This window comes from Chrysochloris asiatica, unplaced genomic scaffold (genome assembly GCF_000296735.1).
Source record: "Chrysochloris asiatica unplaced genomic scaffold, ChrAsi1.0 scaffold00151, whole genome shotgun sequence".
NCBI lineage: Eukaryota > Metazoa > Chordata > Mammalia > Afrosoricida > Chrysochloridae > Chrysochloris > Chrysochloris asiatica.
The window spans coordinates 4,548,514-4,569,358 of record NW_006408669.1 but is presented as its reverse complement, the minus strand read 5'-3'; the positions used below and the strand labels follow the sequence as shown (position 1 = coordinate 4,569,358).

General features: G+C 38.3%; 1 protein-coding gene across 2 annotated transcripts in view; it reads right to left on the bottom strand.

Annotated features, from left to right (window-relative positions):
* PPP4R2 (protein phosphatase 4, regulatory subunit 2) overlaps window positions 1-20,845 on the bottom strand; it is a 104,344-nt gene that overhangs the window by 3,538 nt on the left and 79,961 nt on the right. For both annotated transcript variants that reach the window (XM_006870783.1, XM_006870784.1), the window contains 3 exons: window positions 7,611-7,704; window positions 5,780-5,817; window positions 396-470 (listed from right to left, as the gene is read on the bottom strand). In XM_006870783.1, the coding sequence (XP_006870845.1) occupies window positions 396-470; window positions 5,780-5,817; window positions 7,611-7,704 (207 nt within the window). The remainder of the gene's footprint in view (window positions 1-395; window positions 471-5,779; window positions 5,818-7,610; window positions 7,705-20,845) is intronic.

Genomic DNA, 20,845 nt, shown 5'->3' with positions numbered 1-20,845 from the left:
ACAGATTCCTTACTATTAACATGAATGCAAACCACTGTGTAACAAGAGTCAATAAATGAGCAGGTGTGCTTCTGTCTAATACACCAAACATCCTGCATAAAATGCCTAATTTCAAATATATACTGAACCTACTTACTACTCAAAATTAAGGAGCTCTGGTAGCGTAGTGGTTACGAATCGGGCTGTGAACCTTAAGGTCAGCGGTTCGAAACTACCAGCTGCTCCGTGGGAGAAAGATGAGGCTTTCTACTCCCGTAAAGATTTACACCCTCGGAAACCCTGTACAGGGTCGCTATGGGTCGGAACCGACTCGATGGCACTTAACAACAACAACAACAACAACTACTCAAAATTAGGAAAGCACAAAATCTTCAGATTAAAAGAAATCATCTTACCTCTCTGTATAACTTGGTGAATTTGCAGGAAACATGACACCATTCATTCGATTTAAACTATTGGAATTGTTTTTCCTATTAATAAAAAAGAAAGAAGAAAGAGGCACTGTGTTATTGCTGGTTTATGCTTTCTAACTTTGTCAAGTATTATGGGGTTTAAGATACTTTGTAGGGCAGCATTTGTCCCAAAACAAAGTTCAGAAGGGAGAAAAGAAAAATGAACAAAAACGGGGAACCCAGGCAGGAAATGGGAAGAATGTTGTTACACCGAGGACACTGCATTTAACGTTATGAAACAAAATGTTTATAAATTATTGAATGGAAAACTAATTTGCTTCATAATTTTCACCAAGATCACAATTAAAAACAAACAAAAAAAGAAAATCTTTGTTAAGATTCTCATATTCACAGAACCAAACAAAGTTTATGAGAAATAACTTAAATATACACCATAAATGTTAAGAAGGAAAAAAAAAAAATTGCAAATCTTACGAATCAATATGCTCTGACTGTATTTCTTTATAATTTTTCCAAAATGACTTTCATACATTAGCAATACAAAAGAACATTTGAGTAAAGTTAAACAGTTTCTTATTACATAGCTTTTTAAAATGTTTATTTCTGACAAGAAGCAGTACTATGGGGTTACTGTACTGTCTTATTGGGGGAAAAAACAGGTATGCTCTTAAAAGAGATCTAAAAAAAAGTTTATTAGTGGTTACCAAGGGCAGAAGGAAGGGGGAAAGAGGAAATTTTTGTTTAGGAAACAGTGAGTTTGTTCCTGCATATGTTGATGGAAAACTTGGCAACTGATATTCATGATGGTTCACAACATGATTAATATAATTCGTGTCACTAAACTATACACGTGAAAAATATTTTTTGAAAATAGAAGAAAAGGAGGAAAAAAACAAGATGATGGATCGGGTGGAAGTGCAGTTAAGAGCTCCGTCAGCAACAACACAGAATACAGGACCAAGCAGGCTCAGGAGATGTCCCAGAACTCTGAACCACATATAAAGGAATATTCAGAAAGTTGGAAGGCTTACAGCTAGAGGAATTTGTAGCAGAATCAAGAAATCCATTGCTTTCTAATTCAAGATGCTCAGCTGCTCTCAGAGCCACCATCTTGGGTGAGACCAAGCGGGGTAAGGATCAGAGCAGAGATAAAGGTGTGGACATTCTTTTCTTTTAGTATCTGTTCATTGGTCACTTGCTGTCTGTGCACCTCCATTCTGGTGACTATAGGGGTGCCTGAGCTAGTGGACACCCCAGCCCCACCTTTGGAGGGTTCTATTATGCATGTGCACAGATCTACTCTAAATTTTAAGGCAGTTTCCACTAAAACCAAACAGCCACAGCCAGCCCTGAACTGGTTATAACTAGAATAAAGGCCCAAACGGGGACTGTGGAGCAGGACAGGCACAGAAAAAAGGAAACAGGCTGAAAATTAAACCCTAAGTTACGTCAAAACAACTAACAGTGGCATCTTGAAATTTCTCAAGAAGAGTGAAAAGACAAGCCCCATTTCCTGATCACATCTACCTGAAAGCAACCAGAAAGCATACAAAGTGCCAAAATACACACCCATCTAAGTATTAGGGTCACAGAAAGTTCCTGAATATGCCCCCAAAACAGAAGCAGATGGCCATATCTGCACATGTCCAGAAACAAGATAAAGTGACTGAGGCAAATGAGCTGGAAGTAGACCTACACTCCATACTGGAAAATAGGCAGGCTGTGGAAATGCTGGAGAAGGAATTCAGAAAAATGACTATAAAATATATCAAAACACTATACAACTGAGTTGAGAAAATAAAAAAGTCAGGAAAGTGCTACAGGAACAATCAAATAAGATAGATACAGCACTGGAAACAATTCAAAAACTATAGAAAGAGGTCCAAACGATAAATAATAGGATATCAGAAACTGACAATACACTGAAAGGGCAAAGGAGTAGAACTGAAGAGATAGAAAGCTACAACTAGTAAGATAGAAGGCAAATCTCTCAACACTACTAAGATAGAAGAGCAAACACAAAAAAGGATAAAAAAAATCTGAAGAAGGCCTAAAATTCACGATGGACAACATGGATAGGAATAACTTAAGAATTATTGGCATTCCGGAACAGGAACAATCACACAAGTCCACAGAGGAGAAAGTAGAAGAGCTTCTTAAAGAAAAATTCCCTAATATCCTGAAAACTGAAAAGATAAGCATCCAAGAAGCTCAACGAACCCCAGGAAGGACAGACCCTAAAAGACAACCACCAAGACATAATAATCAAGCTCTCCAAATCGCAAGATAAAGACAGCATCTTGAAAGCAGCTAGGTAAAAGAGAAGTGTAACATACAAACGCAAGCAAATCAGATTAAGCTCGGATTTCTCAAAAGAAACCACGCAAGCAAGAAGGCAGTGGGGTAGACATATATAAAGCCCCGAAAGAAAAAAACTGCCACCCAAGAATCCTCTACCCAGCAAAGCTGTCAATCAAATATGATGGTGTAATCAAAACATTCCAGGATAAGCAGAAGCTAAGGGATTTTGCCAAAGTCAACCCTGCTATGAAAAACATCCTAAAGGAAGTTCTGTGGACTGAGAACCAACAAGAACACATAACAACTACAGAATGATATACACGGGAGCATTAACCTGAACTCAGTCGACAAATGGAAAAGTCAAGAACAGAATGAAACTGTAAGAACAGAGAATCTGGGAGGTCAGTCTATGATCAAAACAATTACTATGTGAAAGAAGGTAAACACAGAGGAACAGACATCCCGGTGATGGGAAGGTCAGGTAGACTACATGATAAAATAGACTGTCTTAAATGGAGAGTATACCTAATGGATTATAAGGTAATCACAATGGGGTTGGGGTGGGGGTTTACTTTGGGTGTTGGGGAGGGCAATACAAAAAGGGAGGAGGAGGAGGAAGAACAAGATAGATAGGGGAACACTCAGACAGCTTTGCATGGCCTAGTGGGACAGAGGTAAACAGTGATGCATGCTCAACCCTGGAACAACAGGGCTCTGGGATACAGGGATCTAGGTATAGCTTGAAAAGGGTAAATAATATTAAAATCCTTGACTGTCTTATGAATATTAGTTTCCCTTGCCTACTGTTGTAAAACAGACTCTTGAGTGGGATAGAAAGGAATGTTGGGAAATATGATTAGAGAAAACTTTTAAGTCCATCTTCGGTCTATAACTCATTGGAATACCTAAAAGCAGTTCTAGAATTTGCCCAGTGAAATAGGCCTCTTGCAGAGTATAGGACCTTAGGTGGAATCCTGAGTCCCGTCCAGAACCTTATGAGGTAGAACATTCCCACTAGATAGGACAAGCAGACTGAAACAGCTACAGCGACAGAAGATATATCTTCAAAGAAAGATCCTCATGAAAAACCCAAAACAAAAATGTCAGCGTGACTGGCTACTACAAGAACAATAAGCAAGCTGTTCAGCAGGAAGACATCAAGGCTAGCAATCAAGTACCTACAGGACAAACTCCCCTCTAAGACTGAAACTCAAATGGAATATACAAACAAGCATGTAAGCTTGCTGGCGACCATGACCACACTGGTCTACTGTTGAGGAGAAGAGGTGGAAAGGCATCAACAAAGAAGTGGGCTGAGTTCAACCCCAGTCCATTGACTCCCGATGACCTGGAGATGAGAGAGAGAAGAGGAAGGGTTGGTTGGTCCAAAGTGTGGTGAGACCTGAGGACACTTGAGCCCATGGATAAGGACATAGCCACAGAGGGCAAGAGCTGAGAGTGAAGCATCCAGCGGATGTGAAGTGAGGGGAGATGCACAAGAACACCCTTCTGACCTAGCCTGGACAATCAGAACTCAACTGGGGGGGGGGGGTGGATTTTTTTTTTTTTGGATAAAGGAAACAAGGGTAAAATTGCTTCAATTTCATGAACCTGACCTATACTCAGAACGGTAGTTACTCTAAATAACAACAGAGAGGAAAAGAGTCTTCACTTCAAGCATCAATGTCATCCCCTTTGTACACAGGGTAGATAGGGACGGGCAACTTAGACACTGGCTACCTAAAATTAGGGGCAATAAAGGCATGAAGTGACTGGCTTACAAGGTTTAAAGAAGGGGTTTAGTTTAAGAGTATGGGGGGAAAGAAAGAGTCCCCACTGAGTGGCTGTCATCTTGTCTAGATGGGTCTAGTGAAGAGAGATGGGGATAAGATTCGAAAGATGCAATAGTGAATAACTGTTATCATGACTAATTGCCACTGTCACAATGTAAAGGTACAAGTTTTGTAACAAAAACAGGGAGTGGTTAATCTCACAGTCCAGAAACAGAGGAACCTAGAACCATCAAGAGAGAAGGGCACAAGCAGAATGTGGGACCTTATTCAGAGAAGCAGCAGCGCCAGAGATGGAGGCAGAGATGGGGGCATGGAGAGGGGGAGCCGACTGCGGACTCTAGATTCATGGACTTGGAAAAGAGGGAATAAGAGCTGGTGGCCAGGAAACAGATTTGCAGAATGTGCCCTTTGGAGATGTAAATTATTATATATGCATCAGGGTTTTTTTTGTTTGTTTTTTAAAAAGCTAAAGTGGATAGAGAGAAATACTGTTAACTGATGGTACATGGCGGGGATTATAATCATTGCAATGAAACAAGGTGTATGATTTGTTGAATGTAAAACTGATGATATGCCCTGCAAACTTTCACTCAATCCACAGTAAAAACCTTAAATAAATTTTAAAAAAGAAAAAACAAAACAAACAAAAAAGAGATCTAAAAATGAATTTGTGTTATTACTCTTTTACTTTTGGAAAATCTGAGTATGTCTAACTTAAAATCCTTGATTCCCAACAGGACCATTCTTCACTCTTCAGGAGACATTCTGTAATGCTTGAAGGCACTTAGAGGTGGGGGGAGACGCTATACAATGCACAGGGCATACTCCAAACAAAGTAGTCTTAATTGCCAGTACTGCCAAGGTTTTCAAATTTGCCTAAAACGAGTTCTTAATTTCTTATATAAATATTGACTACTTTACTAAAAAGAAATGTCATCAAGTAGCCATTCCAAACTTAGGAAATCATACCTTTCAGATTCAAGGCAAATATATCTAGAATAAATCCCAGAACTCCAGTGTCATGGACAATACATAAACTCAGCAATTTTAAGATTGTAGTAAATTACCAATCTCTTTAATCCAAATCTCTTCACTGAAGAATCACATGGTACTGATGTTGGTAATATTCTATTCTGGTATTAAGTAAGTTCATAAGCATTTATTAATTACATATAAACTGAATAAAATCTATTTTAATTTATTAGAAATAGTATAATTAGGATAAGAGACATATGAAAAATAAAATTAAAAGCAAAACACCTCCATACTTACTCTGAAGAAGGATAAACACAGCTAACAACCATCACATTCTGAAATAACAAACATTGGTGATTTAATATGAGAAACAATATTACAAATCTCTTAACTATTTGTTCTTAAATTTCTCAAAACCATCTCATGGGCTAGGTTTCCATTTATTTTGATTCACTAAGAAAATGGTTAAAAAATTTAAATTCTGATAAACATTTTTAAAAATGATCAAAATATCCTATACTAAAACCATCTTATTTTTTTAACCCTAATTTGTCACTTTGGAGTCCTAGCATCCTGCACTAATCTAACAGAATGGAATCATGCTCTTTTAGAAGCACCCACAGATGTTAAGGCATTCAAGTATTTATGTCAAGAAAATCTGATCTTAGTGATTTTCCTTATAAAGTAGTACCCAAATCAAACCTTAATGTACAGCACCAAATACTTCCAAAAAGGAGACTCAAACCTTTTGTAGTAAAATATTCATCCTCTTCCTGGTAGTGCTAACTTTGATAATAATCAAGATTCACTGAAGAACTTTGGTGAGCTACCGTAAGTGTACTTATGTTTGTTTAATCCCATAAAGACTTACAGCCTCGGAAGCCCTCCCTATACAGGGTCACTATGTGTCGGAACCAACTCCACGGCACCTAACAGCAAGAACAATATCCCTCACACTCACATTTACCAGGTGAGGAAACTGAAGCTTAGGTTAAGTAACCTACCCAAGGTCACAGCTATGAAGTATGAGAGTACAGCTATGACTGGAATCCAGAATCCCTATTACTAATAACACATGGTCTCTTCATCCAAAGCTCACCAAATAAATACTAATGGACTATCTCTGTCCTGCCCGTTAGCAATCTTGCTCAATCAAAGGCACAGAGGATCAACAAAATAGATTACTCTACTAAGGTCCTAAGATTTATTACAAATCCCTGCTACAAGGACAAGACAAACTGAATACGAATCAGAATCTAAAATGCATATGCATAGTGCAATCAGCACTGGTCCAAACCTGGATCCCTCACAGCTTCTTCTTTCAGACAAGTCAACTTCTAACTTTTTATTCCATCAAACACATTGTTGTTTATGCCCTTCCCCCTTCCCTTATTATTGTTAAGTGTCCTGAGTCAGTTCCAGTTCTTAGTGACCACTCCAGTATAGGGTTTCTAAGGAGCAGCTAGTGAGCTTGAACCACTGGATCTTGTGGTTCAAACAGACTGCAGCCCAGAACATTAACTCACGGCGCCACATTGTTGTGTTGCTGTTAAGTGCCGTCGAGTCGGTTCCGAACCATAGCAAGCCTGCACAGGGTTTCTAAGAAATGACTGGTGAGCTTGAACCACGGACCCTGTAGTTCAAATGGCTTTGCAGTCTGGAACATTAACCCTCAGCGCCACACCAGGACTCCCATTTCTCCTCATTTATAAAACAATGAAAACTACTCTCTCTTTAATGTGACCTGAATCCTCCTACAGAAAACCTAATGTATGTGGCTTTTGTATCAACAGTTTTCCAAAGCTGTATGCCTCTAAAATAACTCCAAACTGAAGAAGTTAGTTAATTCCACAGGCAAATAAATTTGCATAAACACACAGAAAGGTAGACTTTTTCAGAACCTTGAATACACTGGTGTGTACTATTAAGTTCAAAGATAGGAATATGTTGTTTTTTGACACTTAACTGATCAAAACCAGCCATCCTCAGTCCCCCTCCTATTCATCTCTAAACACACCACACAACTTAACAAATTTATCTGCAGAAAAGGAGCCCAAAACAGACCTTACCCAATGTAGCTTTTGCAATCTTCTAGTCTATAATTTAATGTTATTCCAATAATAAATACCTTTTCTACTCCTCTGAGAAATTTGTCTGTTCCTGTATAATTTCTCCTTGGATCAGTTAGCAATTCACATAGTCGTTGAATAGTAAAAGGGATACTGCAAAAGAATATAATTTTATAGTCTGCAGTCATTAATCCAAAAAGTGAAATCATTATTCTTGCTATTTAAAACTTTATTTAATCACTTGTGTATTAAACTACAAAAGAGAATAGCACAATAGGGAAATCAATGGTTGAGGAGAGTTCCTTAACAATGTAAGACAATAAAGCACACCTGTTTTTTTTATTTTAAAAGAAAGTTACTTTGTCGTCTTTGTCTTAAAAGTGCAATGAAAAGACATCTAAAATTACAGAAAACTTCAAAAGTTATTACTGAAAATAAAAATACAAAAATAATTTTTAAAATAATAAAATCTATTTTTAAACTTAGAACAGAAGAAACAAGTAATAATCAAGTTAGTTTATTTAAACACAGGAATCCCCCTGCCCAAATGTTCTGCTATTAAACCGAGTAAGACAAACGATCCCAATGAAACTGTTTATTTCAAATGTGTTTTTAATTCATAACAAAATTTTATACATAACCTAAATGTTTTTATCAAGCTTAAAATACACACAATCAATCAATTATTTTGGGCTAAGTATCATATCATTAATTTTATCAAATTTTTACTTGATCACAGCAAATAATTGATACATATTAGAATTAGGACCATCTTATAAATTTAAAAAAAAACAATTTTAATTGCATTTAACAGAATCACAAACTTAAAAGTATGACATTAAGATAAACAAAACACAAAAGCACAAACATAAATCTTCCGTTTCTGCTGTATTCCTTATACAGACTCTTTAGACAGTGCGTCTGATTATGAGTTAGCCTTCACAGTCCTGTACTGCTGGTGGCACATGGAGGTGGCACCCTGCATAAGGTGACCAACTCTTGAGTAAACAGGACACACACCCAGCTTCTCTAATTTCAAATTCTGTTTCTTCCACCACTATAACACGTTCTTACCAAAAACCACACATATTTACTTCCCAATTAGATAGCTACATTGGTTGTCAATATTCTTATCATCAGTCATTTTTATAAAAACCAAAATGTACACATAACACATTTCAAAAGACATAAAGTAAAAGTAATTTGTAAGAAAACAAGCACTTGTTATTTGCTCAATTAGCTGTAGGATAAGCAATAGACCACAGATCAGCTTGAACCACAAAGTCACTAGTTCAAACTCACCAGCCGATCCTCAGAAACCCTGGATGGGGTCGCTGAGTCATAACCAATTCAACAGCAGCAGCCACAGCAACTAAGAAACCTATTGTTTTTCTAAAGACAGGACATGAACTAAAAATGAAATGTCTGTCCAGTATCACACATATTCTTAAAAAGCTAGAAATAAAAAACTTCTTGGATGCTCATCATGACAATTACAGAAAATTCCTTAGATTTTTCTGAAACAATCTGCTTTTGCTTGCTTTTGAAAATATAGTCAGGGTGAAGTATTATGTCAAAACTAAGAACCTTTATAACGAGAAAAAGTACAGGAACACCAACAGAACAAATAACGAACAGTAAGCGTCCACTTCTCTATGGTTCACATTAATAAAGACGGCACAAAACTGAAAATACAACAACAAAAATCATATAGCTTCATTATATAAACAAAGATGGAAGCATTTTTACTGCATCACGTATTTAATTTTAAAAAACAAAACAAAACAGTTTCTTAATTCTGAAAGTCTAAGACGTCAGGACCTCATCACATATACGTGGGTTACTATATGTTGGTAATACACATACGTATGTGACATACAGTGCAACACCAAGGATTTTATAAAAGTGGTGTACCTGTACCTTAACCATTCTTCCACTTCATTATTCTCCAAACCTAAAACACACATTGTTGTTGGTGTTGTTAACTGTTACTGACCATCAGTGACCCTATATAGAATTTCCAAGGAGCAATTGGTGAACTTGAACTGCTGACCTTGCAGTTCAACCCAATTTTGCAATCCAGGGCATTAATCCACAGCGCCAACACAGCTATATTATCCCTCATTAAAGATCTTGCAAAGTCTTGCCCTCACGCCTCCAAAACACCAGTTATCATTGCGCCAATTCTGACTCATGGAGTCCCTATGTGCTCCATCAGAAGTAGACGGCTAGTCCTTCCTTTTCAGGTGCCCCAGGGTGGACTTGAACCACCAACCTTACAGTTACTTGCTGAGCACCTAAGCATCTATGCCACTTAGCTCAGACTAATACTGTAATTAAAACAGTATATACATTACCCAACAATAAACAAAATAGCACCAGTGCTTGAGTAGTCAAACAAAACTGATAAATATTTAAACAGATGTTGTTGCTGTAAAGTGCTGTCCAGTCAGTCCCAACTCATAGCGACCCTGTATAGGGCTTCCAAAGTGCAACTGGTGAGTTTGAACCACTGACCCTGGGCTTCAAAACAACCTTGCAGTCCAGTGCTTCAGCCCACAGTGCTTTTGCTCCAGTTAAAATACTTTCCTATACCAAAAAGCCAGGGTGTGCGGTGGCACCATAGCATGATAGGCACTAGACTGTGAACTACAAGATCAGCAGTTTTACTTCACGAGAGAAGGCCTTCTGTTCCTGCAAAGATTTGAAAAGCCTTGGAAACCCTGTGAGAAGCTCAACATGAGTTGGAACCAACTCAACAGCACTTCACATGAATAACATAACAAGACCTAATTTTTTCTTAAATTAAAATTAGCTTAAGCAAAACAGTACCTTTAAACTCCGCAATTAATAGCGGTTGGACTAGACGATTTAGTTAAATTTCTTTAGGGCGTTATTTTGCACAACTGTAGTCAATTATTAATATTGTGAATGTTGGCATAGATTAATACTATTTTTAGGGGGAAAACAGCATTTTTCAGATACCAGTGCTTGTGATGGTATCACATGCATTCTCAGAAAACTCTTAAAAGTTATTTTATCAGGTGTCCAACAGATGGCACTAAAATATCATGTAACACTCCTGGGTCCTCACAAACATTACTTGTAAACAAAAAGCATCCATTATAAACATTAATATTAATTTTTTTGCAACCACACTGGGACAATGTTATGTAAAGATCTCTATAATGCTGGATACTATGTTGCTAGTATTTCGAACACCAGCAAGGGCACCCACAATAGACAGGTTTGAGCAGACCTTTCAGACCAAGACAGACAAGGAAAACCGGCTTTATGATCTACTTCCAAATATCAGCCAGTGAAAAACCTAAGGTTCACAACAGAATAGTGTGCCCTACAATACTAGACGATGGGCCCTCCAGATCGAAAGGCACTCAAAAATTCATAGAATCCACAACAGTGGATTTGAGCAGACCAGCAATTGTGAGAAGGATGAAGAACTGGCAGCATTTGCTTTTGTTATACATGCAGTCTTCTCCACATATTTGTCAGAGACACTTCAATTTATAACAACTATTAGCTAGAAATATACTCAACTTGTTATATGAGCAGAGCTGTGTACCAGGACGATGTGGTGATAGGAATAGACAGTATGTCAGGGAAAAAAGCATGAACCTGGGAACACTTATTTTGAGTTACACATAATAAAGCAGAAAAAGCATTCCAAAATTAATGCAATTAGTACAACTATATCAAAGTTTTGCTCTGTTATTCTTCATCAGACATCACATAACAGAATTACTTTCCTTGAATGTCCATATATAATAAAGCTTTTCCTGATGAAAATCACTGGGTAAATTAAGGTAGGCATGCTAATGAGGAGTCCTGGTGAGGCACTGCCGGCTAATGGGGTGAACTGCAAGGCAGGTTTGAACCCTAAAGTTGGTGATTCAAACTCACCAGTCACTCCCCGGAAACCCTACATAGGGTTGCTATGGGTCAAAACTGACTCATTGGTACTTAATAACAACAACAACATGCTAATGAGGAAGGTACTTACTAGAATGAATAGCAAAAATGAGGGGGAATTATTTTACACAAACGACTCATGCTCACTGAAAAAAACTAAACCATAATCCCTAAATTAAGGACAAGGGTGGTTGTTTCTGCTAGGTGCAACCAAATCAGTTCCAACCCACAGTGGCCCAGCGTACAACAGAATGAAACACTGCCCGGTCCTAAGCCATCATCACAATTCTGGCTACACTTGCGCCCACACTGTTGCTGCCACTGTGCCAGCATGTTAACTAGGACATCAAACCAACTGCCATGGAGTCGGTTCAGACTCATAAGGAACCCATGCAGGGTTTGTGAAGAGTGGCTGCTGGGCTTGAACCACTGATCTTAGTTAGCAGGTCAGTGCTTATCCTATAGAGCCATACAGCAACCCTGCAGAGCAGGAAAAAAAAACTGCCCCATAGGGTTTCCACAACTCTCAGTGTTTACCAGAACACTTTTATCTTTCTCCTGCTGGTGGGTTCTAACTGCTGATCATTCAATTAGCAGCCCACTGACTTACAAAAACAGACTGTAATTACCATAGAGTGTTTATTTAGTCAAAAAAAAAAAAAAAACATTAGAGAAAAACATTTTGGATTAACTTCAAATAAAATGTTCTCAGTTTCCTCTCCAATGAGCTTGATGTTACTAAGTGCTGTCAAACCACTGGCCTCATAGTGGCCCTGACTGTGTAGGGTCTCCGACGACTGGCCAGTGGATGGGAACTGCAGACTTGATGATTAGCAGCAGTCTAATGACTTACCTATATTTAAAAATGAGTATAACTGTACAAAAAAGTGAAAAACCTTTTATTTAAAAGCTAGCATATTTTGGATTCCTTGAATGGTGCCAGCCATAAAGATACTCGCCAGCTAATCAGAAGGGTGAAGTTTCAACCTCAAAAAAAAGACTGGTCATCCGCTTTAGAAAAAGTCAGCCACTGAAAACCCATGGAGCACAATTCCACTCTGATACACTCGGAATCTTCATGAATCAGAATCAACTTGATGGCAACTGTTAACGCTTTGGCTTAGCTAGTGTTTTCATTTTTTAAGAATATTTGACTGTAGATTATAATCATTGCAATGAAATGAAATACGATAGTATGATGATAAAACTGATGTTCTCCCATGTAAACTATCACTCAATTCACAATAAAAACCTAGAAAAAAAAAGAACAGTTGCCTATAAAATTTAATAAAAATTGTAAAGCTTTTTACAATATAAGGTTATTTTTAATAGGAAAATACCATCTGGTTCATAGTGAGGGTCATCAATAAAACTGGCTCAGGGAGGCACACACTGGCAGGAAGGTAGCAGAATGACTTCATATTCTAGACTGTAACTCCTATTTTAGAATGCAACTAGGTTAAACTGGAGATACGAGCATGGTATCAAAGGCAGGGGGATGAATCCTAGCTTTGTTGTTGTTAAGTGCCATCGAGTCCGTTCCGACCCACAGTGACCCTGTGTAAGATTTCCGAGGAGCAGCTGGTGAGCCTGAACCGCTGACCTTGCAGTTCAAACGGCTCCGCAGCACCAGGACTCAGGACTTAGCCACAGTATAATCTTAGTGAAATAATTTAAGCTATTGTCAAGTGCAGAAAATATCTGAATACAGAAATATGGGAGGATTAATAAGTAAGAAAATAACAGCGTCCCACGGTTAAGCAGAGAAAACAATATTCTTTACCTCTAGATACAGAATTCATCTATAACAAGGTGAACTCAAAACACTAAAATCTGTAAGAGCTCATTTGAAGCAGTTTTGCTACGATGATCATTATTTGATGAGTCAATTTCATCATAATTTTTAAATGAGAAAAATTAAAACGGGAAAGAAAACAACAACAACAGAAACTACTAGTTTACATCTAATGCAAGCTCCAACATGTGACATCACACAGCCAAAATAACTTTGATGAGGGCTAGGGCTTGAAGAAGGGTAGATGATTTTTTAAACCTCAACAGATGCACTTTTAATTCAGTAATTTTTTTTTTAAGAGTACCCACTTTAAGGAGCTCCGGTAGCACAGTGGTTACGAATCGGGCTGCAAACCGCAAGGTCAGCTGTTCTGTGGGAGAAAGATGAGGCTTTCTGCTCCTGTAAAGATTTACAGCTTCAGAAACCCTGTACAGGGTCGCTGGTTCTGACTCCACAATACATAACCACCACCATCACCACTTTGTTTTGGACCAGTAGTAAACCAACTAAGCATAACATAATTGCATATGCCACTTGCAGGTTAGACATTAAAGGAAATGTAGAGAAAGCAACAAAAAAGCAATACTGTTATACACTACAGTGAGAAACTGGGCATTAGCATGAGAAGTACATTTTATTTAGCATTGTGTAAACATTTAAGAATGTGGTAAGAAAAAGTGTGATTAACCTTGACTGATGAACAAACCAAAACCAAACTCAATGCCATCAAGACCATTCAGACTCACAGTGACCCTCTAACAGGTCTTCCAGGGCTTCATGGGAGCAGACAGTTGGACATGTTTCCCGTAGAGCTGCTGAGGGGTTTGATCTGCAGCCTTTGTAGACGTTTTTTTAATACTGTTGTGGTTAGGTGCAATGGAGTTGGTTCTGACTCGGAGATTGAATACGCAGCACTGTCTGGTCCTGCACCAGCCTTGTCATCACTGCTATGTTTGAATCTATTGTTACAGGCACTGCATCAATCCATCTCAGTAAAGAGCTTCCTCTCTATCACTGACCTTTTGTTTTTCATTTTTTTAAGTGTTTTATTGTAAATTGTGATAGTTTGCATGGCAAACATTAGTTTTACATTCATCCTATCATATATCGTTTCATTGCCATGGTTACAATCCCCTCCATGCATCATCAACCAATCAAAGGGTATACCCTGCAAGCCTGCCCTGTGGTCGTCAGCACACAGCCCCTCTCCCTCTCTGGTTCTAGAGTCCCCAGCCATTCCCCCTCTCCATGTCGTTGTCTCTGCCTCCATCTCTGGCGTCACTGTTTCTCTGAGTAGGGTCCCACATTCAACTCTTCTCCTGTGATGGTCCCAGGGACCTCTGCTCCTGGACTGCAAAGTCAATCACTCCCCTCCTTTTGCTACAAACCGTCTACCTTTCCATTTCCAACTCTCATTTCAGTCCTGATAGCAATCATTCACTATTGTGCCACATGAGAGACATCCCCATCTCCTTTCATCAGCCCCACCCAGACAGATTGGATATTTCTCCGTGGAGATACTACCTTCCTCCACGCCCTCTGGATCTAGGCTCCCTCTTGAAAGCGTGTAAGCCAGTCACTTCTTGCCTTTGTAAGATGCCCCTCCCCCAACTTTGGGTAGCCAATGTCTAAGTTGCCCATCCCTGTCTACCCTGTATATGGAGGGGGTGGGAATGATCTTCGCTGTAAAGATGTGTTCCCTCTTTTGAGCTACTACATCCATAGATGTACGTCAAGTTCATCAAACTGTATCAGATTACTTTTCTTATCCTCTTCTTTTTTCTTCTAGTTGAGTTCTGATCATCCAGCCATTGAAAACAGGTCATGTGGGTATTATCTGCAAGTGTGGGTGTTCTTGTGCATATGCCCTCTCTTCTTATCAGTTGGAAACTTCACTCTCCACTCGAGTCCTCTGTGGCTATGTCACTGACTGTGAACCCAGGAGTCCCCAGGTCTTGCCACACTGCTGACCAACCAGTTATCCACACGGGTTCACAGGAGTCTATTGAACATTGTAGGGCTTAGCTTGCTGCTTCATTGCTATTTGTCCCTCACTTCCCCTTGTCAGTGACCAACATGGTCAGGAGTCAGAGCGCGTATCTGCTCGTGTACTTCCACTGAGTCTTAGTCTTGGAAGGAGATTTGCCCTCAGGGCACCCGACCATATGCCTTGATGTCTTCTAGGAGAGCAACTTGCTTGTTCTTGTAGTAGTCAGTGGGACTGCCATTATTGTTCTGTATTTTTCCTGTCAGCCTTTCTTTAACAAAGTATCTTCTGTTCTTCTAGCCTCTCCAGGCTGGTTTGCTTGTCCTTTCAAGTGGAAATTTCCCACCTCAGAAGATTCTGGATGGGGTTCAGGATTCCACCTGTGGTCTTAGTTAATGCAGAGGCTCCACAGGAAGTGTCCTTCACTGGGCACGCTGTAGCCCCATTTTAGGTATTCTAATCAGTTATAGGCAGAAGACAGGCTTACAAGATTTCTATGGTACATCCAGTTCACTTTTAATGTACAAATTATAAAACTGTGTGGGTTGCTTTAAGAAAAAGTACTGGCTAGTCCTGGTGTGGCGCTGTGCGTTAATGTGTCGGACTGCAAAGCCGTTTGAACTGCAAGGTCAGTGGTTCAAGCTCACCAGGTGCTCCTTGGAAACCCTATACAGGGTTGCTATGAGTCAGAATCAACTCAACAGCACTTAACAACAAGTCCACACACATCTCTCTCTACGCCTTCATGCCTTTATCTGGGAGACAAGGCTTCAATTCTGAAAGAGCACTCCTCATTATGACCATGCTGCTGTTGTTCAGGGTCGAGTCAGTTCTGACTCAGAGAGACCTTATATAGGCTTTCCGAGGAGCAGCTGGTAGATTTCACCCACCAAGCTTACGGCTCAACCTGACCTGAAACTATAGTTTGACTCTATTTTTACCTGAGACTATCGTTTTCTTAATCTGTTTAAATGTTTTTATTATTAAGATGTATATATACTCTAAATATATGTATGTGTATTAAGGTATTCAAGATAGAAAAACTAAAGAAATTGTACAGCATTTTTTTATACCCGAACCTAAAAAAAACCAACTGCCTCAATTTTCCTCATGAAAAAGATAAAGGAAACAAAATATAAAACAGAGACTATAAGGGCCAAAAGCTAAAGAGATTACCATAAAATCAGAAATTCAATTTTTAAAAAAATTTAAATAGCCCACTTATTTTACGTATAATGATGCATGTTTACTATGGCCTGGGCAAATCTTATTTTATTGTTATTATTTACTACAAATGCCACACTGGCTGTTTCTTAATGAGCTAGTTTTAACAATCTTGGTGGAAAGTAATGTTAGTATATGCAATCAAGGGCTGACAGAGCTTATAGTTTTGTTTATTGTTAGGTCTCACAAAAGGCAGACATGCCAATGGAATCCTATAATCTTATCTTCACTTGATGTGGAATGCCCTTGTTTACCCTATAATGCCATATCTACCAAAAACAAACAAACAAACAAACAAACAAACAAAAAAAAAACGATTATAAGTTAAAGCTCTGGTAGCATAGAGGTTACAAATCGGGCTGCGAACCACAAGGCCAGCCGTTTGAAACTACCAGCTGTTCCACAGGAGAAAGATGAGGCTTTCTGCTCCCGCAAAGATTTACAGCCTCAGAAACCCTATACAGGGTCACTATGGGTCGGAACCAACTTCATGGCACTTAACAACAACAACAATCACCTCTTAAGTGTCTACTGCAATCTGATCATTTTACTAGCATCGAATACAAATAGAAGAAATTAGTTCTCGGCTAGTCTCTTTTAGTATACTAAATCACTGGGCAAGGCAAAGCGAGAAGCACAGTAATGAGAGAGACTGCCTAACAACACCGATTTTCAACTTGAGAAATGAGCCTTTGTAACTGAACAGTTAAGCAGCTTCAAAGACAACTGAAGGCCAGGACATTTGAACCTACCCACTAAGCCACCAAAGAAAAGACTAGAAGATCTGCTCCAACCAACTCTACAAAACTTAACAAAATGCTAAGAGAAAGGTAATAGTCTCAGTAAATACTGACACAAATAATTAACAAAAAGATCTTTCCCAGCCAACTAAGAAACAGAGAGTCCAGCAAACAATAAATGGGTCAAGGAAGACACTGAAGAAACTAACAAAGGTCTAAGGATCCATTCCGACAGTGCCTTCAAACAATACACAATCCAAACAGTGCACATTTTAGAGTATAAAGTCTCACAATAAGTATCTTTTAAATGACTACTCCATAAAAGCTTCTTTTTTTCCCCCCATTTTTGGTGTTTCTCACCTAAATAAATGTAACTTCAGTTCTCAAGAGGAGCTATAATCCATCTTCTCCTACAAAACGTTAAAGTTCAAAAGTAATTTTAAAAAAGGCAAGAAGATGACTAAATTAAAACTTAAAAGAATTTAAGTATTTGACTTATATGATTTTTTCCATCCCCATTAAACAAATTACATACACAAAAAATGTTTCTACCTTTCATTCATTACTTTATTCATTGTTGTTGTTGTTAAGTGCCATCGAGTCGGATCCGACCCATAGCGACCCTGTACAGGGTTTCCGAGGCTGTAAATCTTTACGGGAGCAGAACGCCTCATCTTTCTCCCGCGGAGCGGCTGGTAGTTTCGAACTGCTGGCCTTAAGGTTCGCAGCCCGATTCGTAACCACTACGCTACCAGAGCTACTTACTTTATTCATATATCCATCCAATTATTAATTGTTTGAAAACCTACTGTCTAGGTTTTCATTATTCTAGATCCTATCTGGAAAATATGTTTATTTATCCCTATTCTACAGAAGATTGAGTACAGAACATATCAAGCAACCAAGTAAATGAATTATCCATTTTAAAAAGGAGAATGTACATACTGACTATACTAAAATGCTTTCATGGCAAATATTGTTTAAATCACTTAATACAGCGCTTTTAAAAATTTGAAACAAAACAAAAAATGACAAGACAAACGAGCAATAAAATTAAGAATGTCAAAAGTTTGAAAACGCAATTCATAAAACAGCCAGTAAACACATTTGACAGTACTAATAAATGTTCATCTACCCTAATCTAGCAGTTGTATTTCTACAAATTTTCTTAAAATGCAACAACTAATCTATACATATAATACATGAAATTCATCAAAACAAGATATTTACAAGGATATCACTAGAATCCCTACTTCTACTAGCCAAAAATGAATGCCCACCACCTTGCTGAGCACCACGCTAATATAATAGACAAGCAATTTTGTTGCTGAGTCCTCTGGAAAGCAGATCATCAGGCCTGTCTTCTGAAGCAATCTGGGTGGGGTTGAACTGACAACCTTTCAGGGAGTAATCAAGTTCTTCATCATTTGAACCAGCTAGGAACTGCTGATGTTGTTTAGACTCAATTGTTGTTAAGTACTGTCCAGTTGGTCCCCAATCACATTGACCTTGTAGAGCAGGAGTGGGGAACCTTCAGTCCTCAGGCCTTATGTTCTTGCTGTTAAGTGCCATCAAGTTGGTTCCGACTCTTTAGCGACTCTGTAAAGAGTTTCTGAGGACCAGCTGGTGAGCTTGAACCACTAGCCTTGCAGTTTAAACGGACCTTGCAGACCAGCGCATTAACCCACAGCGTCACACCAGGACTCCTCAAGGCCACATAAGACCCTTAAAAACATTTCATCTGGCCATGTCAAGGCAACTGCAATTCAAGTCATCACGCTGATGTTGTTAAGTGCTGTTGAGAGAGGTTCAAATCATAGCAACTCTGTATATAGGTTTTCCAAAGAACGGCTGTTGAATTTCAACCACAAACCTTGCAGTTCAAAGATGCCTTGCAGTCCAGAGCGTTATCCCTCAGCATCACACCAGAACTCCAGCTACCACGTTGTTGTTAAGTGCCATCGAGTTGGTTCTGACAGATAGCAACCCTGGTACAGGATTTCTGAAGAGCCGCCAAGCAGCTGGTAAGCTTCAACCGCTGACCTTGTAGTTCAAACCAACTTTGCAGTCCAGCACATTAACCCATAGAACCAAACCAGGATCCACCATGACAGTTTTGTTGTTGTTGTTAAGTGTTATTGAACCAAATACTGCATGCCAGTTCTTAAAGTTGACAATTTTTTATGACTTGCCAATGATGTTATAAACTTTGGCAGAACAAAGTTTCCCACCCCTGCTGTACAGTTCCAAGGATCTGCAGTTAACAATCCAGAACTTTTCCAACAGAATCAAACCAGGACCAGGGGCTAGTAGTTTCAGAGATTTACAGAATCTGAAACCCTAAATTGGGTCACTATGAGTCAGAACAGACTCCACAGCACTTAAGAGCAACTCCTAGTAATTATTTCTAAAAAAGCACAAAAGTACTACAACTAACATACATATCAAAATATGAAAATAAACTTGGGAAAGATTGTAAACATTTCTAAACAACAAAAAAGTTAGAAATGGAAAACGTTTATCACTGAGAAACATTTGGATTTTGCCTATTAAGGAAAATGATTTATAAATTACTATTCTGGAAACCCTAATTTAAAAAATTGTAAGCTCAAAAATGAAAAATGTTTCAAAGTAATTATGTTTAAGTATGCTTAGGCATTTAATAACTGCTCTAAATCATTTTCTAAAGTAGGTCAATTACCTATTTTACAGTTTTAGAAATTACCAATATTTTGAATTGTTTAATAACTAAGATATGCGTCTAGCCCAACTTAATTTCAATGTGTTGAAAATGGTAATTGCTACTGCTAATTCAGAAACACAGTAAATTAGCATAGTATCCACAAAGCAGTAGTATAATTTGGCCTGTTTCACCTTAACTCTATTAACAGCCATAATTTATTGAAATAAAAATGTGTCACTATAAAGTCTAAGTGCTAATACATAATAGCTAATACAACTTATAAATACCCCAAATAGATGCATGTTATCTTAATTATATTCAATTCCATAGTAAGTCTTATGTAACCTACTTCTAATACATATGATATGTGCTTAAAAAAAAAATTTTACCTAGTACTGAAACGGAAAGGATGGATGAAGTAACTTTTGACATTTTGACAGTACAGACGGGTACACAATGAGAACTAAGCCTCATTACCCTCCAGATCCCAGGTGAACTATACTGATGGGTGCTTCCGAAAACAAACAAACAAAAAACGCAGCTATGATATTTTCAGCAAGATTCCTAATTTTAGAGGGAAAGGTTGATTCTATTACTAACTCCTATTTTAAAACCCATGTGATTAATTAATTGAAGGCAAAAATCAGGCCATTTATGCTACTTATAAATACTCACAACTGATACTCCTTGAAATAAAATCAACCCGTAAGTATGACTAATGACATTTTAGCTAAATATAGAGTCACTATACCAAAAGAATTGGTCGATGCACAACCATTTCATAAGTAGCATATGATTAAGAACCAATGGTATGAAAGAGAAAACCAAGTTGCACTGAAGACAATGGCAAAAAAAAAGGTCTAGAAACTGATAGAATAAAAAATGAAATGTTTCAATAAACTGATGCAGCAGAAGAGGCACTCACTTGGCTGTTT